General features: G+C 39.6%; 1 protein-coding gene across 1 annotated transcript; it reads left to right on the top strand.

The window, feature by feature from the left end:
• The first annotated feature begins 5,656 nt into the window (after nt 1-5,656).
• LOC113033340 (uncharacterized) lies at nt 5,657-10,698 on the top strand. Its single transcript, XM_026187038.1, has 5 exons — nt 5,657-5,709; nt 7,388-8,434; nt 8,955-9,110; nt 9,225-9,317; nt 10,399-10,698. The coding sequence occupies exons 2-5, from the start codon at nt 7,388-7,390 to the stop codon at nt 10,696-10,698; spliced, it is 1,596 nt and encodes a 531-aa protein (XP_026042823.1). The 5' UTR covers nt 5,657-5,709.
• The last annotated feature ends 2,095 nt before the right edge of the window (nt 10,699-12,793 follow it).

Below are 12,793 nucleotides of genomic sequence, written 5' to 3'. Positions count from 1 at the left end.
GGTGTTGCATGATTTCTTGGAAGCGGTTTCGTGCCATAGTTCCAATTATCTGTGGGTTTCCCAGGTTTGCTGACCAGCAGTCATTTAGAGATGGAACCCTGGTAACCCCCCGCAAGATGACAATTGCAATAAATGCCATTAGTTCAGGGAGGTCCATGAACCAATGAACATGCTCCGTTTGCTGTGCATGTTGAACAGTCCATTCTTGAATGCTACGAAGCATGTCAAGAGTGATGAAACACAGGAAGCTCCGAAGGCGACTCGTGATATTTCTCCTGGCCTTAGCCGTTGGCTCTCCATCTGCAGCGTACGCTTCTATTGGGGTGAAAGGGAGACAGGTCCCCACCTGTTCTTCACGCCACACTGTGCCATCTTTCGCTGTCTCAGTCCCCAAACAAGCTCTCTTTTTAGGTGCAGAAGCAGTCTCCTCATCTGCAGTGTGAACAAATTCAAATTGTGAGCAATGGGAAGGTCCAGTATCTCCTCCTCTGTATCAGAATAATGTCTGAAATATCTTACTTACAAACTACATCCACTTACTTATTTGAAATGAAATAGGAAATAACATGAAATGCAACTAACCGGAAGACTGATCAGACAGCTCTGAGTCCGAATCCGGCTGAACTTGTAGGTCTTCTCCATCCGAGTCACAAGGGTCGACTTCCCTCAGGATCATTTCCAAGGCCTGCTGAGTGGTGAGTCTTCTCTGCATTTTCTTTCCTTGGAGAGGAGGTCCGTACACCACAGAATTCTTCAGGGCAATGAAGGATTAGGCTAAGTGTAGTGAGATTGTATCATATATATAGGGCTTGGCTTCCTGATCAATGCTCCACTACCAAAAGGAAGCCAAGCCCTGCCACCCTTTACAACAAAACAAGGTGTGATCACATTGATGCCACAATGGACGACTGATCAATGCTCCACTACCAAAAGGAAGCCAAGCCCTGCCACCCTTTACAACAAAACAAGGTGCGATCACAGGGCTTGGCTTCCTTTTGGTAGTGGACAATTGATCAGGAAGCCAAGCCAAGGTAAATGCAGACTACAGATACCATGGCAGTGCCAGGATTGTGAGTGATTGCTGAAAATGTTGAAATGTACTCACTCACTTTTTATAATTATTTGTAAAAATGTGTACAAATGGTTGATTTTTTGTACTGTTTTTATCAATAAATGTCAGCAACAAAGGACATACACCCATGTGTGTTGATTTCTCCCTAAGATGGCAAACTGAAACACTCCAAGTTGGTGACTTTTGGAGATTTGTTTCCCTGGATGATTGAGAATGCATCAAGATGAAACACAAAAGGAAGCTCACCGCTTTTAGCAGCTCCCCCACCCCCTCATCCACACACCCCCACTCCCCTCCCTCCAGAATTCCCAGCTAACAACCCAATTTACATATGAATGACTAGCCAATTTAGCTTCCACTTGCCTGAAGCTAAAGCTTAGCTAAAAGCCTACCAGCCATTTGGCTGGTGGCGGGTTTTAAAGGTAGAAAGGTAGAAGCCTGGGACTGCCAGTGTCAAGGAAGGGACACGCCATGTCTGACACTTCCTACAGTCAGGTTTCTGACAAAGAGGCGGAGAACGTCAGGGTTAGTTGAAGTAAACCTGCTAGGGGGCAGGTTAGCTTCACGGAGTGTGTCGTCATAGTAACTCACTCAGAATTAATCTAAACTCGCTTTGTGAAACCGAAAACCCAGAGTTTTCGTTAACTCAGGGTATACTTACTCAGAGTTTGCACTAAACCGGCTTTCTGAAACAGGGCCCAGGGGCCCGTTCTTCGTACGTGGCTTACTACATCCAAGATCAAATGACACATCCAAGACCAAATCATCGCGCTAACCGTGAGCTCGCTATCCCGGTTCTCCGAACACACCTGCTGTTGACGATTAGTACAGCTGGATGAAGTAATGTGAGATCACTGGGTGTCGTAAAAGGGGCTACGCATCGATAGTAGAAACATTGATCGGCAACCCTCTGATTGGTCGGCGAAAATGTCGAAGGAGCGCGCTCGGTATTTTTCGGCAGCAGAGCAAGAACTCTTGAGTGAGGGATTTCAGGAGTTTCAGAGTTTAATCAGAACGCAAGGGAACACTGCAAAGGCTGCAAAAGCAAGGAGAGAGGGCTGGCAGAAAGTTGCTGACAAATTAAACTCGTAAGTAATTTAATAATAACAATAATAATGGAGTGGATTGATATAGCGCTTTTCAAGGCACCCAAAGCGCATGACAATGCCACTATTCAGTCACTCTCACATTCACACACTGGTGGAGGCAGCTACAGGTGTAGCCACAGCTGCCCTGGGGCAGACTGACAGAAGCCAGGCTGCCATATCGCGCCATCGGCCCCTCTGGCCAACACCAGTAGGCGGTAGGGTAGATTTATTATATTACACTATATTATCCAATAATATATTACATTATATTATATTATGTTAAATTATGTTATATTATATCCCCTTTCACATTGGAGCCACAACAGGACCCACTAGAACATGGGAACAAGTAAAAGTGAAATATAAGAATATTCTACAGAATGGTAATATTTATCACTTATATTGCTTTTAGTCTCTTGGAAAGAGACCCTGGAATAATCTGTTAGTTTGTTCATAACAGCAACCAAGAAAAGGGCAGAGCAAAAAAAAAGACAGGTGGTGGTCCTGCACCCCCTCGTCAACAAGTTGGTTAAGTAAATAATACCCTCACAGGAATATCGATATCTCTCAATGAGCACACTGTCGCGCTGAGCTAAAGGATCCTGTCTATCCCGCAATATACGCTGAATTCTGAGGACTCTCCTTATCAATCTTGCACCTTCCGCAATGGGTGGCTCGCGTATACGGACAGGACATGGCTGCGACAGGCTTCCCAAATCCACCTTCGCTTTTATAGCCGTGGTCTCTCATCTTGCTTACATGAAGTAATTTACTATTACTACTCTGAAATATGAATTACATCTGTAATAATCACATACATGTAATAGAATGTTAATAGTACATTTCCCTTTTTTAGGAAATGACCTGTATGTATCTGTGTGACATCAATAACAGGATCAAGTGCTGCATTATCTTTAGTTACATTGATGTTATTTATTTATGGTGGAAACAGTGGTGGAATATCGCTGTTGCTTTCGTATAACTGAAGCGGACATGCCTGCGTGGCCGCGATCTAATCCTGTTTACATAAAGTAAACCTGCTCGGGAGCAGGTTTACGCTTACGGCTCTGTTGCTATGACAGCAAGTCCCGGATGAGCTTCGGGGAACCGAACGATCCAAGATCACGCGAAATCGTCAACAATCTAATCCAGCTAACTTACTTAGTGAGGTACGAAGAACGGGCCCCTGGAACATAGCTTACAAGGTAAACAGAACTAACACGGAAAACAATCTCCCCTTCTGGATTAGCAGCGCGTTACCAGTGTTGCCAACTCCTCAGTAAGGAAAATCGCTATTGGTTGTCCTAAAAGTCGCTAGAAGTCGCTAAATGACGTCATCGCCTAATTTGCAAAATTGGTCATGCTAATCTAATTGTAACCTATGTTGTTGGAGAGAGAAATAACATCGTGGAAGAGACATAAAGTGAGTAAAAAAACGTCCTAAATGCATTTAGAGTTTATTTAGAACTACAAATTAAATTTATTTTAGCAATTATTGTTTTTTTTAATGTCACAATTCCAACCCTGCTCCTTTACCCGGGCTTGGACCGGCAAAAGTGACCCGAAATAGGCACTCTGGTGGAGTTACTTTGTGTGTGTGTTTATAAGTAAACACACACACAAAACAGCATAAGAGTAACAGCATAAGAGTAAAAGAGTAAAAGAACTGACTGCGTTACAGCACCCGCTGCTTGTTCAGAGTAAAAGTGATACGCGCTTTCACGTCTTTTTTAGCGACTTTTTTTGGTTTAAAAAAAAAAAGTCACTAAGGGGTCTGAAAACTCGCTAAATATAGCGACAAAGTCGCTAAGTTGGCAACACTGCGCGGTACCCTAAACTTCCGCCTATGTCATTTCCTATGGCTCCACCCCACACAATATTGCAGAACATAAATTCCCAGAGCCTTTTATACACAGATAGTGAATGAATCAGGTATTTTCCATATGAATTAAAACTTAATTTCAATGCCTGAGCACTTTACTCAGATGTAAATGGTCTGTATTTATATAGCGCTTTACTAGTTCCTAGGACCCCAAAGCGCTAATTCATCAGGCCGTTTACCACCACTTGAGTAAATCCATGGTTGCAAGATAAAAATTCAATTTACTGATTAAGATAGATCTTCTAAGTTGCAAACTTTATTTTTGGGGTTGTGATGAATTAATAATTTTGGTAATTACATCAAATTAATTTTGTATGTAATATGAAATTAAATCCCAATATTAATGTGTCCAAAACAAAATTCAAGTTGCAATTACTCAAAGAAATTGAATAGATAACTTATTTTTTCTCCATTTTAACTTCTGATTTCAAGTTCCCTCCCCTACCCACTTAACGTACCCGGGCAAATTCACATATTAAGACTGTGCTTGCATGGCGGACTTGCAAGCTTATGTAAAAGAAATTTCAAGGTAAGTAACATTTAATTTACAAATAACAGTTCTACTAAAGCAAAGGATTTGTGCTAGTCACATTGGTGGATTTGTGTATGATGTTATGCTGATACACTTGAGGAAATATTTTACACTACCACATGTAGCTAATGCTAGCCATTCTAAACTTTAGCACAGGTGTGGTTAAGACTTATAAAGTTTCATTTGACAAAAGTCTTTAGCTAGATAGTGTTGCTGTGGCTAGGAAAAGCATGGTTGAAGTTTTGCTACACAATGCAATCTAATTTTGATCAGAAATTGTGACTTTTTTTAGGCTGACTTTTTAAAAAAACCAACATTAGAAGCCTTTAAGCTGTGAATAGCTTTGTCAGTGGGATAACCATAGAAACCTTTTTTTTTTCTGTCTGGCTCACTTATTTTATGTCTTTATAAAACTTGCATAACGAGACGCCATAAATAATATTACATTTTATTGTGGTTACTATTGTGATACAGCTTAAAGTATGTATTGTTCTTGATCTTTAAAGTTGTATCTAGCTTTATTACTTTTTCTAACACAGGTTGTGTGAAATATTGTTAATGTGATTCCGACAGCATCATTCTGGCATAGGCTATGTAAACCTACTTGACATTAAGACTTTACGTAAGCAGTTTGTACATAGTATGATCATCTAGGGTCATTAGTAGTTTGTTAAGTTAGTACACATTTTTACAAAATGGGCTGGGTGTGCAAAATGTGTACATTTCTAACTACAAAAACACTACAAAAACAGGGCTGCTAAAACATTATAGATTACGCCATAGTTATGGAGGGGGATGTCTCCCATGTCCTCACCAAGATTGTTTTTGTTCCTTCAAAACTTGGGGTAGCCTTAGATCACATCTATCAAGAAATCACTCTCAGGAAACTCAGGAACGAGTCACATCTGCAGAAACTCTGTCTTTCACTTGCCAGTGTTGTAGCACCAGTGCAATCTCCACAGAAAAAATGTTTTTCGAGCACCTTGGTCGACATTTGAAAAAAACACGAAACGGTCATTTGTGTATTTAAAAACTGCAATTTCAGCACTAATGTTTATGGAACATTTGCCTCCCACAGAAGCCGAAGGCATACTCCTCATTCACTGCAAGACTTCAAGGAAAACCTGTTAAAAAGGTATGTGTGTTCTTCAAACACAGAAGATTGTAGTAATATGGATGTTCAGGATGAGGAATTATCGATTACCAATGATGGTCAAGGTAACGATGATGATGTGAGAGATCTACCAAATATCATTGAAAAAAACATGGCATTGTTGTTTCTAAAACTGGAGAGCAAATTTAACGTATCTAACAAGTGTATTGATGAGATTATTGAGGAATTACACTTTATCACCGAAACAGCATCAGGCCCCCTCATAAAAGAGATTTTACAGTCCTGTCTGAGGAAGAACAATTGTGAGATAGATGAATCTGTTGTGTCAGATATGGTGACAGAGCTTTGTGAGGCCAACCCCTTTACCTCCACCTTGTGTAGTGGTGGTTCACTTTCTTCTGCCTACAAGAGAAGGGCATATTTTAGGGAGCAGTTTGCTGTAGTGGAACCAGTGGAGTATGCACTTAGTAGGGAGGCAGACAGAAGCTTCCAGTATGTTCCTATTCTGAAGTCATTGCTTCAGGCTATGACACGGAAAGAGATCCAGGATTTGATCTTGCATGATGAAAAACCTCAAGGTAAAGATGGAACACAGTACAGGGCATTTTGTGATGGCATTTATTATAAAACAAATGAGTTGTTTTCTGGAGAAGATCCTACCATTGCTATTATTCTGTATATTGATGACTTTGAAATATGCAATCCCTTGGGTACGTCAAGGAAAAAACACAAAGTCACTGCTGTGTACTGGGTGATAGCTGATATTCCTGCACAGCTCAGATCTTCACTGACCTCCATCTTCTTAGCAATTTTCTGCAAGGCTGATGATGTGAAAAGATTTGGTTACAGTACTGTACTGGAGCCACTGCTGAAAGACCTTGTGAGCTTGGAGGAGGAGGTAAAATGGTAAATGGCCTGCATTTGTATAGCGCTTTTCTAGTCTACTGTAGATGTTACTGTGCTAAGAGAAGACATCAAGGAAGCACTGCATGCTAAATTTGCTGGTGAAACACGCATTCAGATAGCCAACAATGTATGTTATAGCGGCACAAAGTATGCAGTTGGCATGATTTTGGCTAATGGCTCGACAGGTGGTGTGACAGATTTTGGAGAGTTGATCCAAATAGTTGTTTTGAAGGGCATGCTTGTATTCATTGTTAAATGCTTAAGTGCTTGGTCAATTGAGCATCTCAGGAGCTATGTTCTTGAGAAAACACACACTGTGAAAGTGCTAGAGCCATCAGAGCTGTCTGATATCTTCCCCTTAACACCTTACATGCTTGGTGGAAAAAGCATTGTAACCCTGAAACGTTACATTTATGTCCCATAGAATGCCAACATAGCCTTGACTTGTCAAATTTGGAAGTCAACAAAAGTCCAGAACAAAAAGACAGTAACAGGGTTTTCTCATTTGTAACTTTTATATGATGATCAGCCTTGACATTACATTAAGATGTGGGTACAAGATGCAAATAAAGTGCAAGAACATAGTATGATATTGTTGTTGACGTTGTTATAATGTAGTCTTCATGTTTGCATTTAAAACAGATTGAGAAAAATTAGAAGGAATAGAGTTTGGTGTTGGCCTGGTATTTTGTGAAGCCAACTCTGTGGGAAACGCTATTGTGCATTTTTTACTTACCTTCATTGTTATGGTGCTCACTGAAACATTTTAAACCTTTTTTTTTTATTATTACAGATGTCACAACCAGCCCATCTACGAGTGATTCTTTCAGAACATGATGTCGAGAAACTGGCATTACCATCTGGAATCCCTGGAACAGTTGAGGAACTTCAAACAGTTGTTCAAGATACATTTAGGATTTCTGGGGATTTCTGTTTTCATTACAAGGATGCTGATTTTGGTAATGAGTTTTTCTCCTTGCTTTCAACAACTGACATTAAGGATAAGGACACTATCAAGGTGATCTATATCCAGGAACCTCCTACACTAACTCTGACCTTAACAGATGTAGACAGATCCTTTACAAGCCTTGCTGATGATCCTCTTCAATTTTCTGATGATGCCTGCTCATCTGCATTGTCACATGACACATTGCCTGTCTCTTCAGAATTAGAGACAGAAATACCAGTCCAGCGATCAAATGGATGGCCCATAGAATTTCCAATCCCTCGTTTCTCTACCAGTACGGAGATTCTGCTGCAGTCCGGCAATCAAAACTTCAGTTGTTCTGGGACTGTTTTTGGTACTAAAGATCTCATCACACTACTTCCAGACATCCTTGGAAGTTTAGCTGAGGCTATTTTTGAGTACACTGCTTATCCACCAAGTGCACAACTAAGTCAAGTAGCAGAGACCTTGACTAAAAAACATCCCTGCCTCAAAGAACCAGGTTCTTTTCATGGATGTTATGGATGGATTCAGCGCCTCAAATATAAAATGAACAACTTCAGATCCAATCTTCGAGGTACTGGCTGCCCGGAAATTGTGGTGAACTCACTCAAGAGGAAACCAGCACATGAGCAGGCTCCTGCTAAAAATGTTAAAAAGCCTAAAAAGGCTGAAGTAAATTACCTACCTCCACATCCTCAAGGGGAAACAAGTGGAAGTTTGGAGAAGGAAAGAGTGGACCTCTTGTGTGAAGTGATGAAGAGGGATAATTGCCAGGTGATTGCAGGGAAAATGGGTAAGACATTCTCTCTTCGCAGGCAAGAAATCGTATATGAGGCACCCGCTATCAGGAACTTCATGGAGCGTTGGCCTGCATTATTTGATGCGACACAGGTAACAAAAATTTTCTCTTACATTTCATACATAATACACTCATATCACTCCCCATATGTTCTATATTTGATTTTCTGATTACAATCTTAATCCTAATGCACAAAGTAAAAAAATAAATAAATAAACATTCTCATACACAAATATTTTTGAATGCAACAGTAAATAAGCAGAAACATGACTCCAACATTACAGAAAAAAAAAAAGATGAATGTGGTGGATTATCAGTTTAAAGCAAGTTTATCCTAAATGCTTTAAAAACAACAGGTTTCTTTTAAAGATAATTTTGGTGAAGTCTGCAGTTTCCTATTATTTAACTGGTCCAGGTTTTCACAAGTGACTCATTTAAAGAGTATGGGGAAAAAACAATCAGTAATAGTGGGCCATTTTGATGTTGTCCATTTTACTGCTGTGGTTCATACAGATTTAGTTGTTCCTCTTTAACTAATGTATTAGAACATTCATTAATGCAATATAGCTAATTGTCTGCAAGGATTAATTCTTCTGTTTGTGTCATCTACAGATAAAGGAAGAGTTCAAGAGAATAACCACTGTAAGCCTGGAATCCACGTTAATGGCTAAACTTGACCATTGCATCCCAAAACTGATGGATGTCGTTTCATCAAGGGGAGGAGCTAAAGGAGTGAGAATCAGGCAGATCAAGGACATGCTTCTTGAGGTATGATAACTATTTAGACTTTGTGTTGCACTTTGTGTTATCTTTGAAATGCACTTTGTTGGCAGTCACCCATGTAGTTTATACTCATACTTTATCTTTTTTTTTCTTGAATAGCACAATACAATTGAAATGCGCAGAGAAGTAGCCATCCCCTGCCTTATCACATACCTTGGAGAGAAGGAAGAAGACCTTTTCATGGAGTTTGGTGTAAGTAATTCAGCATCTTAAACACAAATAAATCCACACAATCACAGTGTAAATTTGTAAATATTTTTCACTTAAGGTCACACCCTGACCAATAATATCATAGCAATGGCCTATTCAGCTTAGGTGTTGGGCATGGCAAAAGGCTCCTTGAACAATTCAACTAATGATTGTAGCGTTTCACTTAATCATTTCAGCTAATCCAATATGTCAAAGCTAATAATTATGTATATGTTCGATTTGAGTTTATTGTTTTCCTTAGTTTTACATTCTAAATTGATGACCAAACCTGGCATACTGTTGTTTAGTTTTCTTAAAAACAAACTAGAATGTTGTCTTTAGGCCTACACAAGTGAACCTCACATTAAGCAAGTAAATCCCATGTTAGAAATCGATTTAGGTAGAGCAGGTCAAACTGGTCATAGAAAATGTTGTTCATGTTGTGTGGTTAAAAAAAATCAAAACAAAAAACGGGCTGTGTTTTTATTGATTTGTCTTATGATACCATAATTTTGTCTCATGCTTATTGATGCATCCTATTTGGGTCAGTGTGTGTGTGTGTGTGTGTGTGTGTGTGTGTGTGTGTGTGTGTGTGTGTGTGTGTGCACTGATCTTCTGAATTATTAAGATTCAGCAAGGATAAAAGTCTAATCTATTGTTAACCATTCCTCGCCGTCAGTCCTCTGACCGTGGTCGGGAGACGCGAGGGGAGATGCTTCCTCCAGGGCCGAAGTTTGTCCTCCTCCGGGGTTAACTCCCTTCACTTTTGTGGAGTAGTGAGGCAGACAGAAATCAGCCGAGGCACTGGAGAGTACTGAAGAGATGAGGCTTTAATAACAGTACTGCACACTTTGAAAACACACTGCATAGCCTGTAGCCCATTAGAACGCTGCTCCCGGTCGCCCTCTCTACCCATGACACGCTCTCTCTCTCTCTCTTTTCCCTCTTTCGCGCCCCGCGTTTCCTTCACGCGCATGCTCACACACACATCACATACACTCCTTACTGCACCCAGTCACACACAAGACAGCAATTCCTGCAACACTATAATCAACTAACCTATTTTTAAAATGTGCTTTACAAGGACACAGAAGAATTTGAGGCCAACCTAGAAAGGCAGGTGATGAAAATTGCCATCATCGGTGACCGGTATACCCCTGGATCTGACCACAAGACTGCAACCATTGTGGTAGAAGGAACAAAAATCCTGGAGGGCCCGGATATCCCAAGTTGCTGTGCGTTACTCATGGGCATAATATATGCTCTCAATCTGAGCTATTGCAAGGAACTGAAATATACTTTCGAAGTCTTTCAGAAGCTGTTGCTTGATCTTGATGGACTGAGAGCCAGTGCAAAAGTAAGTCTCAAGAACAGTATGTTCTAAAGATGTCACTTGTTTTGAGCACTAAGAAATTTTATTCAGATTGTGTTACTTTGTATTTGGAAGTCCACTGGGAAAAAAATGATAGTGTTGATAAAAAATAGAAGACACTAATTTTTTTCTATCTAGTTATTTTTGATATTATATTCAAGAAATGTGTCTTGACAGTTGTTGTACTACCCTGTCCTTAAAACTTATCCTGCATTTAATCCTCAAAGAGATGTGCTGATGAATGAACCAGCATTATGTTAAACATGTTGACTCTGTTTCAAAAATTGTTAACCATTTTGAGTCCTGTATGTGTAAAATTAATCTTAAATGTGTTTACTGCATGAAAGTTTGAACACTGAAAGTTAACATTTACTGAACACTTAGTACAAATGTTTTCTAAGTGGATTTCTGGTTTATTTTCACTGTTTAACTATAAGGTGTTGAATTGCCTAAAGTAAAATATAAATTGTACAAACTGTACAAACAATAAAAAAAGTTAATTGCTTAAAAATGTGGAATTCATTCAATTCTTAAAAGCTAGTGCAATAATAAAAACAAGAAAAAGCTAAAATTATGATGATAATGAAGAAAATCAGCTACTTAATATTTTAAATGATTAACTTAAAAAAATGTTTTCGTAACTACTATCATTAATTACATAACACTTAAAAAACAGTTTTGAATAATATGGAAAAAGAAGTTGGAGGAACATAAATTATTTGAGTAAACAACTTAAAAACATGTTTTTAAGTTACCAATTATTAAGTATATGGTAATTAAAATTACCTTTACTTATAGAGGAAAAGTTCATTCCTCTAACTCAATGTAGTTTGTTGGTTCAACGTAATTTCTACACAAGTTATCTTAACGCAAAAAGATTAATGGAAACTGTTGCGTTAATTTTTTTTGTTGAGCTTAAACAATAGTTTTTAGAGTGTACACATTCACACACTGGTGATGGCAAGCTACATTGTAGCCACAGCCACCCTGGGGCGCACTGACAGAGGCGAGGTTGCCAAACACTGGCGCCACTGGGCCCTCTGACCACCACCAGTAGGCAACGGGTGAAGTGTCTTGCCCAAGAACACAACGAACGAAACTGTCCAAGGCTCAAACCGGCAACCTTCCGATTACAAGGCGAACTTCCAACTCTTGAGCCACGATCGCCCCACCTACTCAGATGTAGACAAAAAAGGATCTTTAATAGATTCTTGTTTGGCATAGGAGAAACAAAAACCTAAGGAAGGTAAGTGATGACAAAGAAAACCACTCTTCTGGTCCATGTGGGGCTTCTATTGAGGTTCTGAAACTGCAGAAATGTGACACGGTACAGGAAGGCCACCACTTTGTTTGCTGCATTGTATTTACAATATTCTTTGGTGGTGATGGTGGGAGGGAGATGCATGTTTAATGAACCACAAGGTCTTTCAATGAGGGATTGAGGAGTCATCTGCTCCCACTGATCACATATATCATAAAGATGTAACATCAAATGGAGTTATTGCGTGTAACATAACTGAATGCTTTTCATCTTTCATCAGTTCAAATAAATCCATACATTTTTCTTATTACTTTTTTTTTAAAATGCTTGTGTTTCGACTCATTTCTTGTCAAAGTTGGCAGACTTTATTTTTAAGGAAGAGGTGGTCTCATTTAATGAGCGTGCATCAATGAACTCTGAATGGCCCACTGATTCCAGAAAGAAACTTACTGGCCTAAAATGCTCTTCAGTTGTCAAATGCAAGTCTGCTTTAGAAAACAACATAATTATCTGTGATCAACAGATCTGTCTGAATAGTCTCAGGTGTGTGGCCAACATGAGAGAGAGGTAAGGGAAATAGGGAATGCTCACAGTTGATGTGTTAATTATAGAAGAGTCATGTAACTTATGCTTCAGTTTCTACTAGACACACTCTGTGTGTGCTACAGTCATACAGGAACCAAGACTGGGGCGAATAAATGTACAGAGCTGACTGGAACCAAGAACCATCGAATAAATTCATTAAAAGATCCAACGGGTGGATTCACTGTCTGTGATGGACAGGCTTCAGACAACACTGATGTAAATACTGCAAACTTTACTAGGAGCCCACCCGGCCTGTAGCAA

Source organism: Astatotilapia calliptera, chromosome 12 (assembly GCF_900246225.1).
Source record: "Astatotilapia calliptera chromosome 12, fAstCal1.2, whole genome shotgun sequence".
Lineage (NCBI taxonomy): Eukaryota > Metazoa > Chordata > Actinopteri > Cichliformes > Cichlidae > Astatotilapia > Astatotilapia calliptera.
The sequence above is the reverse complement of the archived record's forward strand: the minus strand, read 5'-3'. Positions and strand labels throughout refer to the sequence as shown.